Source organism: Alosa pseudoharengus, unplaced genomic scaffold, assembly GCF_046254945.1.
Source record: "Alosa pseudoharengus isolate Yale_2024_CS ecotype anadromous, Long Island Sound unplaced genomic scaffold, YU_APseudo_1.1 YU_APseudo_1.1_scf_12, whole genome shotgun sequence".
In the NCBI taxonomy this organism is placed as follows: domain Eukaryota; kingdom Metazoa; phylum Chordata; class Actinopteri; order Clupeiformes; family Clupeidae; genus Alosa; species Alosa pseudoharengus.
The window spans coordinates 30,902,761-30,922,608 of record NW_027468587.1 but is presented as its reverse complement, the minus strand read 5'-3'; the positions used below and the strand labels follow the sequence as shown (position 1 = coordinate 30,922,608).

The 19,848-nt window shown below is 44.4% G+C and overlaps 2 protein-coding genes across 4 annotated transcripts in view; both read left to right on the top strand.

Moving 5' to 3' along the window:
- plcl2 (phospholipase C like 2) overlaps positions 1-5,196 on the top strand; it is a 39,876-nt gene extending 34,680 nt beyond the window's left edge. The window contains exons 5-6 of one of the 2 annotated variants that reach the window (XM_076280804.1): positions 1,083-1,192; positions 3,551-5,196. In XM_076280804.1, coding sequence (XP_076136919.1) covers positions 1,083-1,192; positions 3,551-3,760 — 320 coding nt within the window. In that variant the 3' untranslated portion in view covers positions 3,761-5,196. The remainder of the gene's footprint in view (positions 1-1,082; positions 1,193-3,550) is intronic. The other variant, XM_076280805.1, reaches the window with a different exon arrangement.
- septin7b (septin 7b) overlaps positions 1-19,848 on the top strand; it is a 407,282-nt gene that overhangs the window by 5,366 nt on the left and 382,068 nt on the right. The window lies entirely within an intron of this gene.

Here is a 19,848-nt window from a genome sequence, read left to right as displayed (position 1 = left end):
TGAGCACAGGCTGACAATACAGGCTTTCCCACAAGCCCTCTACAGCACTGCACGTTGCTAGGCAACAGCTACAGTGAAGAGGAGTGAGGCTCTTGCTGTGCGTGTGCCACCACATGCCATCTTCAGGACAGTCACGCGTCATTAGAAACAACAGTGTCCGCCCGCGCTGGACTGTTGAGAGGTGCCCCTATCTGGTGCCAGTCCCCAGGCCCTCAAATAAAGCCACTCCATCAGAGAGAGAGGGAGAGCAAAAGAGAGAGAGAGAGAGAGAGGCCTCAGTTGATGCTTCCGTTTGGTCTCTCCGTCGACAGCCTGTTGGATGGAACTCTGGACGTCAGTTCTACTGAGAACAGGATGGCAGTAGGGTTGTTTAAAAGGAAAGAGGGGGGGGGGGGAGGAAGCAGTGGCCCTCTGTTCCATGCTAATGCAGTATAAAAGGATTTTATGTCTGATGTGCCCACGCCTCTCTCCTTGTACGGGGGACATTTTGATTTCTCTCTCTCTCTCTCTCTCTCTCTCGCTCTCCTACTTTTTCCTCTATCCCTCTTTCTTATTCTCTGTTTCACCTTCTACTCCCGTTGTCTTCGACACCTGTTTCCTTGCGGTGTCATTTCCACTTACAATCCTCATTTGCAACACAGTGCTTAAGGAAAGAACTGACTTATTCAATTTCACCTGGCACCCCTAACAGGTATTGGTCTGGATACAAAACATCAAACACTGCCAAGTGAAGCAGGTCCACGAGTCACAATAAGAACATCCTTATCTGGTACCTCACTGTGCCCCCTTCTCACCTAACCCATGTCAGAATAATTGGCTGAGCATCACATGATCAAGCTTAGGGAAGGTCATGCTAGGGTGTACATTTCATAGTCTTGAAAACTCACAGGATTCTTTCATATAGCTTTGATCTTAATTTTGATTCAATCCTTCAAAGGATCTCTCCAGGGAGTCACCAGTGCATGATGAAAGATCCTTTTCCATATGTAGGGCAAAGATGAAGATGGGAGAAAACAAACTCTCCGATGTCAAAGGCCACTGGGAGAAAATAGCTAACTCTGTCCCGTATGTGATTTCTTTAGCCATGGAGTTCCATGAGAACCTACATGACCTGGCCCTGAAGGAGGGCCTAAAAGGCCGAAAGCTGCACAAGTCTGTGGAGAGCTTCACCTGGAACATCACCATCCTTAAGGTACGGCCACGCAGGCCCCCAGTCCATCCAGTCTCATCGCGCCATCACTCATCCTTCAAGTCAAGTCAGTTTTATTTGTATAGCGCATTTAACATGCACAGAGTGCAACCCAAAGCGCTCCACATATAAGACATTGTCATTGACACAGACTAACAAAGACAATAGCGGACAGAGCGGCGTAGTTGGCAGCGTACCCGTGACACCAAGACATAGAACTACATTTAAGAAATATCAAACGCAAAAGATGCCAGAAGGAGCGGCGTAGTCGCCAGCGTACCCGTGATACCAAGACATACAAGACAGACAACAAACAAATTAATAAATAAAATAAATAAAAAATTAAAATATAATTAGTCCAATTTCCAACCGGCTGAAAATGTCCAGGGGCAATGATGACTCGCGTGAAACTGTGCACAGCTGTGTCTCCACAACCGATACAACGCCAACAAAGTTCTTTACACTCACTGGCAGTCTGGAGATAACATGAACGTTAGGCCTTGTTAGTGTGGAGATCACTGGAAGCATTCCAGTCCGAAAGTCGTGGGCGATCTTGTAGATCAGCAACTCGGTGGACTTATAACAGCGACAGTTTGTTGGTCCGTAATGCAGAGTTCTTCAACGTTAACGTTAACGTTAGTCTGCTCAATCCAGACTCCAGGCAGTTGGCATGGCAGCTCACAGGTCAGAAACAGCTCGGCGGCCTCGGCAGATCTTTCGCAGAGTAGCTCCAGCTGCTGTCCCGATAAAATCCCCTCGACCAGACAGCGAAGTGCAGCACCGGCTCACAGATGGATGGAAAGGATGTAAGAGGCCCAGGGCAAAAGCTAGCCATAGCAAGCTCCCAATGGACAGACGTTAACAACATCAGCCGACTTGAAAGCAGTAAAAAGGACTAAGAGAATAACACGAAAACTATCAAAAATAACGTAAATAAAGAGAGAAAACATTTAACTAGACAAATCAATACAAAAAATTACATTACATAAAATTACGAACATTATACAAAAACAAACAAAAACATGATGCCAGACGGAGCGGCGTGTCTCGCCAGCGTCCCCGTAACCTAGCAACCAGATGTTCATGTACTGTTTACCGATAAGCTATCGGGCTCCACCGACCATTTCAAAAACCTTTCCTTTTTTCACCCCTTCTCCAAAATCGCTAGAGGTAATTATAAGCCACTGACCTTCAACATATTTATTCGTGATATTTGCATGTGGTAATTAAGATGGCAGCATGCTACGTTATGCTTTCTTGCCGTAATTAATGAATCTGTCCCCGGATAATAGAGTGTGTCCTGCCGAAAGGGTCGCCAAACCACGGAGATTATTATTACACCCAGGTCGCTCGGTCACCTCTGAGCACCCCCACCTCTGAGTGCCCCTCCAGGCTATAGACCTGCTGCCGCCTCGCAATCATGACCCGCTCCAGTGCCCAGGGTGGCGTCCTGCATAGTAACTAGTATTCAACAGAGCGGGTCCTGAACAGCCCCTGAGCTCAGAGATTCAGCCACCTGATAGTTACAGTATGTTTGTTATAGTATGAATAACGTGCATGGTGGGGAATATCATTATCCTGAACAAAATTTGAGTCAAATGTGGTCACCTTGAGTTGGAGAGTACTGTAAGTGGTCAGGTGTGTGCTGACATCTGGTTGTGAGTGAACCCTGGCGCGCTTGGCTGCCGCTACTCCCTGGACATGCTGTGTTTATATGTGCCCTCTCCATACTATCTGCCTGTCACCTTTGTTGTTTTGAATATTTATACGCCGTGTGTTTCTACAAACTTTACCTAGTTTGTGTGTGTGTTTCCCCCCAAAGACTTGCATTAGCACATGTTGGCATCATGTCAGCATCGACTGTGGCTGAGGCAAGGGTCACCACTGTTGTGGCCGACATGGGAAGGCTCGCAGACTCGCTTTCCATTGCCCTGACAGCCCACTGATTTGATCAGGGGCCTTATTTCCTCCATCTTTCCCTGTGCATCAGGCGTGTGTGTGTGTGTGTGTGTGTGTGTGTATATCTGACCCCTCCGTGGCACCATACACCAGACACCTCTGACCGCTGCCCTACGGGCTCAGCCTGTTCCAGCAGCTGCTCAATCGTTCCCAGTCACTCTCTCTCTCTTTTCAGTGCTATTTTCTTTTCTGTTTGTCCATCTCTCTTTCTCTTCCCCATGCTGTCTCCCTCACCGACAGGTCCTTTTGTTGCACATATGTGTTTTTTTTCTGTGCAGTCTCTCACTATCGCGCTTCTTCGCTATCGCTCACATTCCATGTCTGTCTTGCTCTGTCCCTCTTAATCATTTGCTGTTTATCTCTCTTTCTCTCTCTCTCACTGTCTGTCTTTCTCTTGTCCAGGGCCAGGCTGACCTCCTGAAACACGCTCGCAGTGAAGTGCTGGAGAACCTTAAGCAGATCCATTACGCCGCTCTCACCTGCCAGCTCGCCAAGGGCGGCGGCATGGGGGGGGGCTCCAGCAGAGGATCCGAAAGCCGCGGTCGCCGCAGCCTTCAGGTCATCCCCGAGAAGGAGCAGAGCCAAGAAAACATCACGGACGAGGACAACTGACCGTGACGAAGCGAAAGAGAAAGGGGAGAAAAAAGAGAAGCGGGGGGAGAGAGAGAGAGAGAAGCTGGAAAAGAGCGACGTCTGCTCTTCCGTCCTCTTATCCGTCAGTGTCTGTCCCCCACCCCGTTCTTCCCACCCGCCCACTCCTCGCTTAAGCCCCCTCGGAGAAGCCGATTCCCGGTTAGGTGGGAGTGCCGCTGGCCAGCGGCAGGATCGGTCACGGAGTGACGGTGTCCGTGGCGCGTTAAAGCAGAGCCCTCATGAAAAGAAGCCCAGCAGCCCTCCACGCCATGATTTCATGGGAGAGAGGGGGAAAGAAGCACAAAACAGAGTGATTTTATATATGGGAGAGGTTGCAAACAGGAACAGTGAATGTACCAGGAAGCTGAGTGAGAACAGAGCTGTTTACAAATTAAATGATGAACCATGTTCTTTCTGCCAAAATAGTCTGCGAGTTTGGGTGTGTATATAGATGCGTGCGTGCGTGAGTGTGTGTGGGTGTTTGTGTGTATGTGTCTGTGCATGTACATAGAATGTATATGTAAATGGAGATACATGTTACCTTTTTTGGAAATGTGCATCATTTTATTGGGTAAGATTTTATTTTGATAAAAGAGAGATCGTTGTCCTATAAAAATGGATATATTGTTTGTCTGTACAGAAGGGCTAAGGGGGGAGGGGGACGGATATTTTTAATGAAGTTTATTCCGTTAAGTGATCCTTGACCTGTGATGGTATTGAGAGGGGCTCTGTTCAGCTGTGGAAACATATATTTGAGAATTATGGGGGTCAAGGATGGCAGAGTTTCTAGACCCCAACCAGCAGCCATTGTGAAAAAGGGCAGAGGCTGTGGCTTGCTTCAAAGCATTGTTCTCTAATTTGCCGTTGGTCCTTGAAGATTAAAAGATTAAAAGTGATATGGTGTAAATGCTTCTTAGTCATTCCTGGTCAAATAGTAACCCTATTGATACTGTAAAAAAAAAAAAAAAGACAATAGTGCCTCGTTGCTACAGTTTCCAAGGAAGGGTTTGGGAAAGAAAGGAGGGCGGTTTTCCCTATCCTCTCCTTCCCACTGATGCTCAGCGTACCTTGTAATGCCGAATGCCTCTTCTGTCCAGTTTGCTTCTAGTTCCATTCTTGTGACTGCACGTCCTACGGTTCATGCCCTTGGGTTTGTTTCTGCTGTGACGACTTTGGCTGTGGGACCCATAGTGAACAGTGTCTTACCTCCATTTATTCTCAATGCTTAGAGGCATAAACTGGATAAGTCTATTAAAAAAAAAAAAGAAACAGTGGGAAAAAAGGCATTCATAAATTTCAGTGCTGTGACAGTTGGTGTATTTATAACTGTAGTTAACTGTTTATACTGCTGGGGGGGGTAGCTTTTAACCAGACAACCAGGTTTTGTTCTAATATGTTAACCCAAGAGCTCAGAAATAAACCATGTCAAAGAAACTCTCGTGGTGTCTTGTCTCCACTTGGTTAAAAGAGGTTGTACGTTTAAGAGGTTGTACATTTAAAGAAACACACAAAAAAAACATACAAGCTAGGTTTTAATGTCACGTTAGTGTGTTCCCAGGTAACAGCTTCAGATTGACTTTGATTGATTCTGTTGTTCCCTCTAACCACACTCCACACCCTAAATAATGACCTTGCTCCCACTGGAGCCATACACACACACGCACACACACTCACGCTCGCTTGTCTGCTCTACATGAAGGTTATCAGAGTGATCTCACACACACGCACATACACACACACACACGGCTGTTCTCCCACTGGACTGTTGGGTGATGCTAGCTGTAAATAATGAAGACAACCAGATGATTTACTGGGGACGTTCCGTAGGGGAGAGAGAGAGAGACATGGGCCAAGCACGCTTCTGGCTGGAGTCGAGGGGGACTGTTTTACTCAGCCAAAGCCACAGCAGCAGAAGAGCAGCATCACTATTGATTAGATTCCAGGTCGGGGGGAGAGAACAGTGGAACAAGCCCGGGGACAGGGACATTGTCTAGGTAGTGGTCAGAGATAGCATTCGTGCTCTCTCACAATGCAAACAAATACACACACATTTATGCTCGTCCCTTGTACACACACACACACAGGCTCGTTGGGGTGTTGTCGGCTCACCTTCACCATTCAGAGCAGTTGCACCGTTATTGCCTCGGTGGTCCAATGTGATTGGCTGCATGGTGGAAATTAAATGAGACGCCAGAGTTCCAAGAATACAGAACTCCTCCTTCGGGTGCCAAGCAGAGTCATGCAAAAACAAACCACATTTACCTCGCATTAAACACCAGTCATGCTATTTGCTGTTGTACACCTAAAAAAGAGACAACACAAGCTGGTGCAGTAACACAAGGATGAGATTCAGTTTCACTACTGTAAAAAACATTTCGCATACGGCTGCTCTGTAAAGAACAAGTCCCAGCCCTGCCATATTTTTTGTCTGACATTACAAGGCTGTAAATATCAATAAAACAGGCTTCCCTGGTTAACGAGCTGACAGAGTGGGAATAAAATGGATTCCGTTAGAATGCCACCCCCAATGCAGACGGCTGTGGACAGGGTCTGTTTTTTGTCAGTCTGAACATGAACGAACAGCATGTCCAGCCACCCTGAAATACTTCTGTTGGGTTCCAGTGATCATTGAACACTGGGCTTACAGTACTGCATCATAGTAAAATATATGTGACTGGCTATGGTGGTGAGTGGTACATAAAATGACGTTCAAAGCGGACTATCGATGGTCTTACTTGGTGCCAACTGTAGATGGGGTCAGTAAAGTTGTTGCATTAAAGACATTTAATTTAGTCTTTGACTAAGTTTTAACTTAAAAAAAAAAGTTTGGAATTTGCCACTCACTACTCATGGTACCCTATCCTGTACAAATATTACTTTTTCATTCTGCATTCTGTCCTGTTGTAGAGATCTTTGTTGTGTGTATAAGCTAAAGCTACTGATTCTATCTGTAGACACCTCTCTCTAATGCCTGGGAATATTTTTTTGTTCACATTGTACAGAGAACCAGGGCCGTAGTCACCATAGACATTGAGGGGGACGTGTCCCCCCCAATATTCAAATATGACCAAAATGTCCCCCCCAATATACGTACATAGAAAAAGAAAGAAAGAATAAAGCGCTATACTAGGCCTACAGGAAACCAACACGCATCAGAAATGTAATCAAACGTAACTAACGCACAAATTAGTGACCTATGGTTCCAGAGTACCCTACATCCCTGAGTGGTTTGTCCTGGTGATTTTCCGTTTTTCGTTAGTGGCGTGCGCTATCAAAAGCTTCCATTTACTGCACCCTACTGCGGTGAGGTAGGGCTGTCAACAATATCGCAAAAGCTACCGGTACAATTTTCACAAAACTTATTGGAAAGGTGTAGCACAGGCTAAGGAAATCCCATACATGTTTGGAGCCGATCAGACTGAAAGGGAACATGTTCCATATTGTAGCCTATTCTTGTAATGATAGCGAAAGTGAAACGTTTTATTTTAAATGATGAATTTGTGCAATCCTGTGTCATTTCTTTCACGTCTTTCAACATAAATAATGCATTCATATGCTAGTAGTAATGCCAGAAATTACCGTTTATAGGCCTCTTAGAAATTATTGTTGCATCTTGCATATTATTTAGATGCGCACTCAATCGCGCATCCATGCAGGCAAAACGTGATCAAATGTGGCGACAGCACACAAGTTGGAAAAAACGTTTACAATGTGATGATAGCCTACAGTTAATGTGAATCGCGGACAATAACCAAAGAAAGGAATTTGGACCTCCATTCACCAATTAAAGGCTGTAGTAGGCCTAGTGTTTCTACATGTTGGCACAAAACGTAATTTCTGTCAGAAGCCAGTCTATAATGCATACAGGGGTAACATGAAGTGAGTCAGACAGAAGAGGAGCCTGTCTTCAGGCCCGGGGTGGGTAATCGGGAGAATCGGGAGAATTCCCGGTGGGCCGCTTCACTTTTGGGCCGGTCGAGGGAAAAAAATATTGACATTTGTCACGTTAGTCTATCTTCTCTTAAAGTAGGCTATACACGTTCCGCATTCTGTGCATGACACCGTTGCCTCTGTATGGGTTGTAGCCTACCATGTGAGGGAGTTCTCCCCTCCCAAGAAGAGTTGGTTGGGGCCATATCGCCCGTCTTTTCCAAAAAGTTTTCTCAGATAGCCTACGGATAGCCGGGCCGGCCCTACAGTAGCCAGCGTCAGGAAGGATGGATGTAGAAAGAGGCCAGGAGGGATATGAAACGGCCAGGTAGAATGCTGCTAAATGTGCCAAGCTTCCAGATTACAGACAAAAGTGGCAACTGGTAAAGAGAGATAGCCTATAGGCAATGATTAGCCTATTGACAATGTAATTATTGGGCTAATATTGTACGTTGTAGCGTTGTCAAGCTATTCGCAAGCAACATATTAAATGACTTAAAAAATTAGCCTTTTGTATCCGATTCATAGACTTTGCAGTATGCAGATATTGATAACAAAACTGAAGCATGATCTGTGTAGGCCTATGTAGGCCTAATAAAAATTGTAGCCTCTGAGCAGCAGATCAACCAGTCGACCACTGAAAATGATGAGCCCGAAATTAGTGATGAGGAGGCCATGACTACAGGGACAAGTAGAGAGGATAATTTATAGTTATTTAATGTAAGAAAGAGCAATTATGCTACATGGTAAAACATATATGCTTTGTTTGCTCAGAAGAGGGTGTAGTAAAGGAGTAGGATAAATCACCAAACAACATTATAGCCTACCAATGCAAAAACATAGCCTAAACATTTCAATATGCCTCTTTGTGGAAGCGTGGGATAGGCTACATTTCAAAGGCTTTCTTTCTTTCTTTCTTTCTTTCTGTTTTTGTTAACTTGTGGAATAGTGGAATATGTTTTGTTAACTTCTCAGTTGAAGTGAATTATAACCTTTACACATTTGTTGAACCATGGTACTAATAAAAACTACAGGATAGTAAGAGCTGAAATGTTGCTTCATTTATCCAATTTCCACCACTATGGAAAACATGGGCCGGTCTTGGGCCTGAAACTCCCGGGCTGAAAAGTGGCCCCACTCCGGCCCTGCCTGTCTTAGTAGCCTATTCCTGAATCCTGTCCCTTTCAAACTGTTAAAATTGTGTGATTAGCCGCCAGCATAATAAAATCTAAATTAAAAGACAAAATCTTATTAGGCCAAACCTATGAGTCTTAGCCTTAGTTTAATCTTCAGGTGTAAGTAATAAGTCAAAGAACCACATTCTGTGTAATATAGAGGTTATCATAAGATACTCTAGTTTGTAATTTCTTTTAAAGTATACATTTTGAACACAAATGGAGTCACGGGTCCAGGGATGGATTACTGAATGGGCTTACTGGGCCCAAGAGCTCAGGGGGCCCTGAAGCCCAAGCCTCTGTGTGAAGTTGCTTCTTCTCCACCCTTCTCTTTTCACAAAACTCACCAGAAGTCATCTGGTGGGTCATTTTTTTAAAAATAAAAAAATCTTCCGTGGGAGAATGCCTCAGGACCCCTCTATCTGAAGGGGGGGCGGGGGGCATCTGTGCCCAGGGTTTCATAATCCATCCATCCCATGCCTATGTCCATCAAAAGTTTGGAATACCCTAATTGACTGACCTAACTAACGACTTGTTTGTGATTTTTAATAATATTTTTGCATGGTAGGAAATGTATTGAAATTCTGTTTGGGGGTCCCTCAGACCCCACCACAGATTTGGTCCCCCCCAATGTTGACATCATGACTACGGCCTTGCAGAGGACTATACATTTCCTCAGTTTGCACAACTGGGTGTGGCACGACTATTCTTATACACAGTCTAGCTTTTTCAGGTTTAATGGTGTGTGCACTAGAGTGTGCCTGTGTGCTTACAGTGTACAGTACAGGTGGTGGAGGGCAAATGCATGACTAATTTTTTTTTCAAGTTTTTCGAATGCTCCTCCCACTCCCAGTGCTCCGACCTTGCCTCTGTACAGGGGCAACTTAGCAGATCAAATCCTAAAATGGCCTGTGAAAATCCATCCGTTTTTAATAAATTAATGTTTGGAGTGCAGCTCAGCCCCTCACTCACAGTAATCCTTAATTTGTAAGCTGTTTTTAAAAAGGGCACGAAAAAAACACATCGGTGTGTTAGGACACAACGTGCACGCTAGTTCGGGTTGTGACCCCCATTGCTCTGGTCTGTGGCAGGCGAGGCAAGAATAACAGGAAGCAGCTGATTCCTCAGCACCTGAAGGAGCTGAGCTGCGCTACGCTACGCTACACCATGCTGTGTGAACTTGTTTAGCATCTCTGCTTGAGCATCTCACACTCCACTCTCGCTTTCGCTTCACTGGCAGCGCCTTTGTGTTTGGATGCGCAGGGTCGTGGCCGAGAGAGTACCGCACGTACCCATGTCAAATGGAGGAGGACATGGGCGAAATGACCCCAGGGCCTCTTTGACTCTGTGAATAAAGCAGCCATCCATTACTGCAGACAAAAAAGCTGCTTAGCTCTATAATATTGGGCCTTTTCCTCTGATTTGCTCCTCAACTGTGCTTAATGTAGGGGAACAGAGAGCAGTGTAGCCTCGAGACCAATGCTAACAAGAAAAAAAGAAACTCAAACTCAGCCACTCAAAAGACACTTAAAAGGAGAATGCTCACACACAAACACAGACATGCATACACACATACAACACACACACACACACACACACACACATGCACACACACACATACTTGGCATACCTGTGTAGTACCTTGAATATTTTGTTCATAGTGTTTTCTACAGACCAAGGCTTTTGTTATGGGGTACACAAGCTTTAATGTGTTGCTGATGCGAGGCCTTTCACACAGCAGCTTCTCATACTGGCCGTCCTCACACTGTGGGCTGACAGGGACACCTGGCAGCGGATATGTACAATACACACATTTACTAGCTTCAAGTCTGCATAGTCTATCATACCCTTCAGAGTTGTGTCACAATATGTTTGAATTTTAGTCTTTTGCCAGATTTTTTTTGAGAGGGGGGGGGTTAGGGGGTAGGGTTAAACCTTTGAACAGATCTTATCACAATCAAATATTTATGGGAACAATCTAATCTACTTATCGCCATTAAATATTTATGGGAGAACATACTGTGGGGGGGGGGGGGGGGGGGCTGTTTGACGCAATGCCATACCTGTTATGAGGGACTCGTACCAAAACAAATAGCCAAGTTATTGTGCTGTCTGTGTGACGCAAATGAGGTTAATAAATCCATCAGTCATGCATGCCGATGAAGGGTCAGTACCAAAAAGAAAATATACTGTATGCAGGCTACACATTTTCCCATAACTGTGATGCACAGACACAACATACAAGCTAGTCATGTTGGTCCTCTCCCTGAGATCCAATTCAAATGGTTGTGTTCTGTTGGGGTGAGGAGACATGGCAGTGGTTTACAAGAGGTCCTCCACAAACCATTGAGTCATGAGGCCAAACCCTAACAGTAACCCCCCCCCCATCAACAATACAATGGCTGGTTGTTCTCAACACTGGGCCCCTTTCTCTGGGATGGATGTTCAGCAGAACTAGTCTGGCTTCATTTTGACCCCCCCAAGCCACCCCCAACCCTTCCAGTCTCTCTCTCACACACAAACACACACACACACACACACACTCTTGACTCTCTTCAAAAGACAAACAGCCTTGTCCCAGACAGTCCTTGTCAGGAAAGAAGAGCATCAAAACGTGTTGCTTGTAATGTTTCTTCATTAAATACATCTACTGTAGTGTACGCTGACTATAATAAACTTTTGTTTCTGAAAGCGGAAATTAGTTTTTTTTTTTTGCATATTGGCAATAACGTTGTTTCCTGCCACTCACTGACCATGGGTCGGTGGGCCATTACAGCAAGGAAGGATGTTACAGTAATTACTCGGACTGCCATAGCTCTGTCCGAGCGACCGCTCATTGTTGTAGTGGGTTCAGGCGAAGACTGGAAGGCAGAATACTTAACAAAGCCTTCATAGGTTCCACCTCATAGCCTTCACAGTTTCATCTCATAGCCTTCACAGTTCCACCTCATAGCCTTCACAGTTTCACCTCATAGCCTTCACAGTTTCACCTCATACCTCCCTTTCTGTATCTAGGCTGTCAAAAGTCTTCCTATTCCAAAAGTCCCAAATCCTTTTACAAAAAGGTGCCTTTTAGATCTCCTTTCACAATCAGTTGAGTGCTAAAGCTAAAAATGCTCAGATATACCCAAAGTTTGTCGTAATAATCTAATTTAGTCTCATGTAACTGCCCCAAAAGCGCTCCGTTATGTGATGGCTTTCAGTATGTGTAAGGACTGTCATCTGTGCCTCTGTACCAGAACGGTCTGAGAAGGCTTATTACACTGATCCATATCTGGATAATTATGTGGCATCATGTTCACTCTAGATGGACACTTATGACAATTACTGCCTTGTATAATGACATAAGACTAGATGATGGCAGGGGTATCGGCAGTGGAAACAAAAACCTGTTTCCATATTTGCACTGTGGCTCTCTTAAATTCTGTAGTGCTAAATAAAATATAATTATGGATTTAGACATAGCAATACCCCATGCAACTGCTTTCGATGCATCTATGTTCACTCCCATATGATTTTTCTGCTGGGCCCCGTCACTAAGAGTCAGTAACTTGTGCTGTGGGGACCTCATGTGGTGTCTGTGTGGTACTACAAGACATTTCCAGCACTGTTGACATAGTCACCTGTCAATTGATTCAATAACAAAAGGGTCGGCAGCCAACGGTTCATTGTATTTCTATGGACCAGGAGGCATATTATGGCTATGGGGACAAAGAAATAGAGATGTGTTTCAAAATATGTGGTCCATGCAAACAAGCATCCTGTGGATAAATAACACTATATGGACAAAAGTATTGGGTCACCTGCCTTGACTCGCATATGAACTTAAGTGACATCCCATTCTTAATCCATAGGGTTTAATATGATGTTGGTCCACCCTTTGCAGCTATAGTAGCTTCAACTCTTCTGGGAAGGCTTTCCACAAGGTTTAGGAGTGTGTTTATGGTTGGACTGATGTTGGACGAGAAGGCCTGGCTCTCAGGCTCATTTGTGACCTCACAAATGAGCTTCTGGGAGAATGGTCAAAAATTCCCATAAACACACTCCTAAACCTTGTAGAAAGCCTTCCCAGAAGAGTTGAAGATGCTATAGCTGCAAAGGGTGGACCAATGTCATATTAAACCCTATGGATTAAGAATGGGATGTCACTTAAGTTCATATGCGAGTAAAGGCATGTGACCCAATATCTCTGGCAATATAGCGTATGTGTCACACGATCAAAGATCACTGACTGCCATGCTATAGAATGTTTAGTATCAACTGCAAGCACAAACGATTTCAATTCAATTACACTAGGCAGTACGGGCCAGGAATTCGGGCAGAGTTGTCATAGGGCAGGTGGTGGGTCGCTAGGCTGTACGGGCCAGGAATCCAGGTAGGGGGGACAGTAATAGGCGATGATAGGGCAGTCGTAGGGGTGGGACTTCAAACGAAAAGATAAAACAAGATTGAAGTTTTGAGTTTGTATTTTTAGGTAGGCATTTGCCTAGCATAGCTTAACAAGGATTTGTTGATACACTAAGCTCAGAACAAACTTGAGAGGTTTAGGAAAGAGAAACAAATAAAATCTATGTATCAATTGCTAATAAATTATCATAGCATTGATATGACTTAGAAATGACATAAAGAGCATAGAGAAACCAAAAAGAAAAGGTGTCCCCTGTCTTACTCTTGAAGACATCTCTGCTCCGCTAGATGGCAGGTGGAGCACATGAAAAAACCCTGTATGTGTGTGTGTGTGTGTGTGTGTGTGTGCCTGTGTGATGCTGAAGTTAGGCTGTCTAATTACAGCCTATTCTACTGGGACCCACCTCAGAGAAGAGGTCTCACACCTGCCTGTTCTACCAGCGCTGAAGATGGTGGGGGCAGCTGCCTGCGTTTGTGGGAGGGAGAGGAGGGGTACAGGATGGGGGGGGGGGTTGTGGTTAACCACCCACAATGCCTTGCCACTATTTTAGTGCCGTGTGAGACATGAAGCACTGTACACACAGTGTGCCACGTTAGCAAAGCCAGTGTAAAGCTCGAGGGGAATTGCCTTTACCATACAGTCATTTCCACAGGCCCATACCTGATCACGCTAGCTGATGGGGGAGGAGCGGACAAATACACTCCAGCCTCAAAAGCTTTGCCGCTTAATGAAGCACAAACAAGCTCTTCCCTCTCCGTTTCCCACTCTCACTCACATCTCCCTGTCAATCACCAGTCATCCTTCTAGTTCCTTCTCCCTCCACCTGCCTTGTATTGCCCTCTCTGTTTTCTCTCTTTTTGTCTGTACCAAAAGGTTTGTTGAGGACCTGCCACATGCAAAACACTGTGTCTGGTTGAACGTGCATTACACACCCTCTGCCTCTCACCTGGTCAAGTCGTGTGGTCACACTCACACTCTCACAGATGCTGGACATAGACAGTTTTTGGCTGACGTGCCCATCCTCCACTTTCTGCTGAAGCTTGTGGATCTGGATTAGTTGATTATCTATTGTTTGTCAGGAGTGCTGTGTGTGCTTGTCTATTTGTGTGTGTGTGTGTGTGTGTGTGTGTGTGTGTGTGTGTGTGTGTGTGTGTGTGTGTGTGTATGTGTATGCTTTTTTGTGGCTGAGGTGGGTGTGATAAAATCAGAGCCACTAAAACTACATTAAAATGGAAGGCAGTGCCGAGGTGACTTTAGCGCCTAATTAAAAACAGATGTGTCCATTTAATATTCTTAATACTTTGCGGGAGAGAGACAATCACTGCAGAAATATCTATTTGCCTCATTAAATTGGCAGGCTTGATCATGATGAGGGAGAAAATAATGAATTAAGACAGGCATGTTTACCAGGATGTTTAAATAGAGTTTGCCAGAAGAGAAGAAAGAACACAATGAGCACAATGAGTGTTGAGTCCACAAGAGAGAGAGAGCAGATTGGCCTTCATTATAAATGGCACTTTGAGACCTGAGTACAGGTTTAAGTGTTTGGGACAGCCTTGGACAGATGAAACAGCTGTCACTAAACACACAATTATTTATGTTTTTGACAGATAAAAACAGGGGAGTTTCAGGAGTGGGTGTTGAGGGTGGCTGCACATCTAAGCCATAAATGATTGCTAAGGAGCATTTGAAACAGGGCCTTACAGTGGTGTAAAGTGGTGTGTCGCTTGCTTGTGTTGTTGCTTTATTGTGTCATAGTATTCAGGACAGGCATTGTTTCAGCATGCATGCCTTAAGGATATTTCAAACTGGATGAAAGATCACCGCCTCCTGCTTAATCTCTCCAAAACTTTTGGTGTTTCCAGCTAATACAGCTGTTCCCCAAAAGATTAACATTCAGCTTGGCTCATCTTCACTGACCCCAACTAAGTCGGCACGAAACTACATTTCTGCCTGGCTGGCTGGCCGACCAGCGTGCTTGTGTATTAAGACTATCACAATTGACTCCGAGTGCTGCAGCACGCCTGATCAGCCAAAGAGGACACATGTAGCTCCTTTCTTAGTTACTCTCTATTGGCTTCCTATAGCAGCCAGAATTCAATTAAAATCCCTCACTCTGGCCTGTAGGACACTAACTGGATCTGGATCTGCTCCTTGCTATTTTAATTCCATGATCCAGCTCTACAACTCCAATCGCCCACTGCGGTCCTCTGGTCTGCTGTGTCAAAAAGCCATTAACAATAAGAGCTCACATTCAGAACTCTTTTCCTCAGTTTCCTTGTTGGTGGAATGATTTGCCTACTTTTCTGCATTTCTGCAATAGTTTTAAGACTTTCAAGAGGGGTTTAAAAATGAATCTCTTCAGCTTACATTTAATTAATGAATTATTTTAGTCATGGTTTGTATATTTATGTTTTTGTTTATTTTTTATATTTGATATTGTTATATTGGTATTAATAATATTTTTGGGGGCAGCCGTGGCCTACTGGTTAGCACTTCGGACCTGTAACCGGAGGGTTGCCGGTTCGAACCCTGACCAGTAGGCACGGCTGAAGTGCCCTTGAGCAAGGCACCTAACCCCTCACTGCTCCCCGAGCGCTGCTGTTGATGCAGGCAGCTCACTGCGCCGGGATTAGTGTGTGCTTCACCTCACTGTGTGTTCACTGTGTGCTGAGTGTGTTTTACTAATTCACGGATTGGGATAAATGCAGAGACCAAATTTCCCTCACGGGATCAAAAGAGTATATATACTTACTTACTTATACTTTTTTGCTTAACATAGGCTCACCAATTGTTTTTTAACAAAAACTGTGATATTTTTGTAATGTTCTGTAAGTTGCTTTGGACAAACACATCTGCTAACCTTAACATATAACCATAATGCAAGTGGCATAATGGCCCAGGCTACCACATGACAAATTGAAATAGCTGTATGGTCTGGCTCTTTATTCTCATGTGACAACAGGGTCACATGCTCGGGCCATATCAGTCGAAAAGGTTCAAGTTCACCTGTGTCTTAACATCCTTCCTTTGACACCCACTGACTCTTTAAATTAGGAGTTAAGGCCTAATCATGTTCCCATTATGCTCAGTAATGAGACCAAGAGATAAAAGTCAAAAGGCGTTTGCGTGTGAGGCACGCATTTTCTGGGACTTGTGCATGCACTGCACACATACGGAATTATCAATCAAGAGTCGGAGTGCGGTGTAAATCCGCTCAAGTCTTTGTGATGGGAGCAGAAATGTGTGTGGACACCTCCTCCGTGTTGTGGGATCTGCTGTCACATCTAATCTGGTCTATCACACTGCACCTCTCTGCAGCAGTCATATTCAGAGAGAGAGGGAGAGAGAGAGAGAGAGAGAGAGGGAGAGAGAGTCCTAAAGAGAAGGAGAGAAAAAGAGAGAGAAAGTCCAAAAGAGAGGGGTGAGAGAAAGGAGGGGAAGAGAGAGGGAGAGATTCTGTGTGTGAGCGTGTGTGTGTGTCCGTGTGTGTGTGTAAGAGAGAGAGGTGCAAACATTTCAGGGACAATTTACTTCCCGGGCTTCACGACCCGTTAAACTATCAACCATATTGATCGGGACGTTTGAATATCTCACATTATGGAGGGGCCTGCTGGTGTCATGGAGACCAGTCTGATTAACTGTTAATGGCAGCCGCTGTCGCAACAGCAGGTGTTGTGTAATGCTGCGGAGATCTGCCTATCAGCACACAAACAATAAGGGCCCTCTCTACAGAAAGAGAGAGACAGAGAGAGAAAGAGAGAGAGAGAGAGAACAGAGTGGGGAAGTAATTGATTACATGTAATATGGATTTTGTGATCAGATTACAAAAATAACGTATTTGAAATGTAAAAGTTAGAAGCAGAAAAGTAGTCATTATACATGACATTTTTAAAGAAATGAGGGGGGCTGTCATTTGGTTTTGTGTTCCGGATCACAGACTGAATCGATACAAATGTCCCTGGGTTGGTTTTGTGTTCACACAACAACATTTAGAGTGGAACAAAACCTGAAAACAAAACTCACGATTAAATTATTCTCTCATTGGTTTGATGATTGATTTTTCGAATTTGACAGAGTTCAACTGTAGATTCTAGTTGTTTTGTTCTATAAGTATTGCTGTGTTCAAATATACTCAAACAAACCTTAACGATCATGTTACTGATGGGGGATCAAGGTTGGACCCTGTAAATGCTGGAGACGTATTCTTATGTTATTGCACCATATAAAAGAAACAGAATGGAATTTATTTGAAATAAATGTATTCTTTTTTTTTATTTCTCAACTAGTGGCAGATTATATTTTCTAATAACCTTGGTTGCAATTCAAATATTTTTTTAAAGATTGACAGTAAGACTTTAATTATTAATTAAATGATTAAAGCCTGATCTACAATTCCTCAAAAGCACATAGTATACAAACTGGGCTTTCCATTTTAAGGTATTTGAAAAGATTGATAAAAAACAATATTCAAACACTTCATACAAATTACACTGGCCCACTGCCTGACTGGTGGGGGGGGTAGAAGTGTGATGGTCCCTGGTGTGTTCCCCACACAGACGTAACCCTCCCCTGACATGAAGAGGACAGAGGCAGTAAGTCCCATCGGCCTCTCCGCCATCCCCAGATTGGGATCTCCCTCATTAGCTGGAGTTCATCAAGAGGAGCTATTATTAGCGCCTGCTAGCCCGGCCTCCACTGGAGCAGAGCACCTCTAGTGGAGCTGAGGGAGATAGAGGAGCCAGCGTGTGTGTGAGTGAGTGTGAGTGTGAGTGTGAGTGTGAGTGTGTGTGTGTGTGTGTGTGAGTGAGTGTGTGTGTGTGTGTGCGTGTGTGTGTGTGTGCGTGTGTGTATGTGTGAGACTGAGTGTGTCTGTGTGTGTGTGTGTGTGTGTGTGTGTGTGTGTGTGTTTGTGAGTGAGTGTGTTTGTTTGTCAGAAGCAGCGGATCCTCTACAGACTTCCCTCTGTCACAGCTCAGAGCTCCGTGGCAGGTCTCTAGGCTCAGCCCTGCGTTTCACAGGCAGACATCTGCTCTGCCCAGTGGCTGATATCTCCGCTAATATCCAGCGTCACAAGTACTCAGAGCAAAGAGCTGTCTACTGAGAGTAGCCTGCTAGTAGACGCCAATCCTCCAGAAGAGCTCGTCAGGAGACACACACGCCTCCAGCTGTAATTACTAGCCAGGGCAAACAAGGAGCTCTGAGGAGCAGAAAAGGAGTGAACAGGGACACCAAGGCCTTATGCACTAATAATTATCAGCGAGAAAAACAATAATCCCCATCCCCATGCCTATTATTCTATTAGAGGAAGCGGATGTGACCTCTGTAGGGCTATGGTCTCAAGAATGCAGGTCACAGTTTGGTCTTGGAAGTGGTGGGACTCAACAGGCCGAAGTCTGCGGGTCTGCTGTGCCAGTGACCAACTCAGTACAAGAATTTGAACAAGAGGCCATTGTATGAGCAAGGAGTTCCTGTTAGGACACATCATATACCCATCATCTCCAATTATCGTGTTTGTACCACTCCTCATTAAAATTATTTGAACTGATCAATTTACCACTTTACCATGTGAAATGACTGGGGGAGGCTAAGCTGTCCAACTGGAAAACACTTGACAGAAAATAACTCAACAAGAGAATCAACTAAAGAAATAAAATAGCCATGGAAATAACACAGGAGATTTCAGAAATGAAATGAAAACAAACCTCTCTTTCCACATCATTGAGCAAGTCTGCAGACAACACAAATGAGAGTAAAAATTTCATAAAAAAAAGCACACTATATGATAGGCATAAAAAACAGCCCCCCACCCCCTCCTCTTACCTCCATGTACCCCACCCCCTCCTTGGGGAAAAATGTCTGGACGGCTGCAACAGAGTATCAAAAGTTGAACTCTCGGTGCACTGCGCCAGGGGGCTGATGAGATATCTCAGGGGAGCCATTAGAGCTTGGATCGACGGCAGGGCACTGGGGAGACGGCGCTTAAGTCATCGGAGAGCGCTAAAAAACTCACAACACACTAACAACACCTGTCACCCCTGCACCTAATGAGAAACACAATTAGCAATTAACACGGCGATCTGTCAGCGCTAATACCTGCTTCCATGATTTGAACACAAAAAGCCAGATGAGGGTGAGATGAGGGGGTGAGAAGAGAGTTCTTTTATATACATGGTTGCTGTTCTTGTTTCCATCCATTCTAGCAATGTGATTCATTTGTCAATCCCACTGCATTTTCAAATGTTATTGGGATGTACCATTGTCCAATTCAATCCAGAATGAATAAAATATACTAAAAAAAAACTCCATTTAGATTTCTGAAAAAGCTACCTTTCTACCATAAGCTTAGCTCTTATGGGGTTCAGGCATCAGCAAATGTGGCCATTTTTCAGTCATTCAGTTTCAGTAGGACAAAATATAATGTGTTTTCTCTAAGAACTTCAAGCGTTTGCATATTTACTGCATATATTACAATACTTCAGCAAATAATCAAATTAATACTGACTTTCATAATGTGCCTATTATAGAATGCTGTGCTGTAATTAGTATGGAGA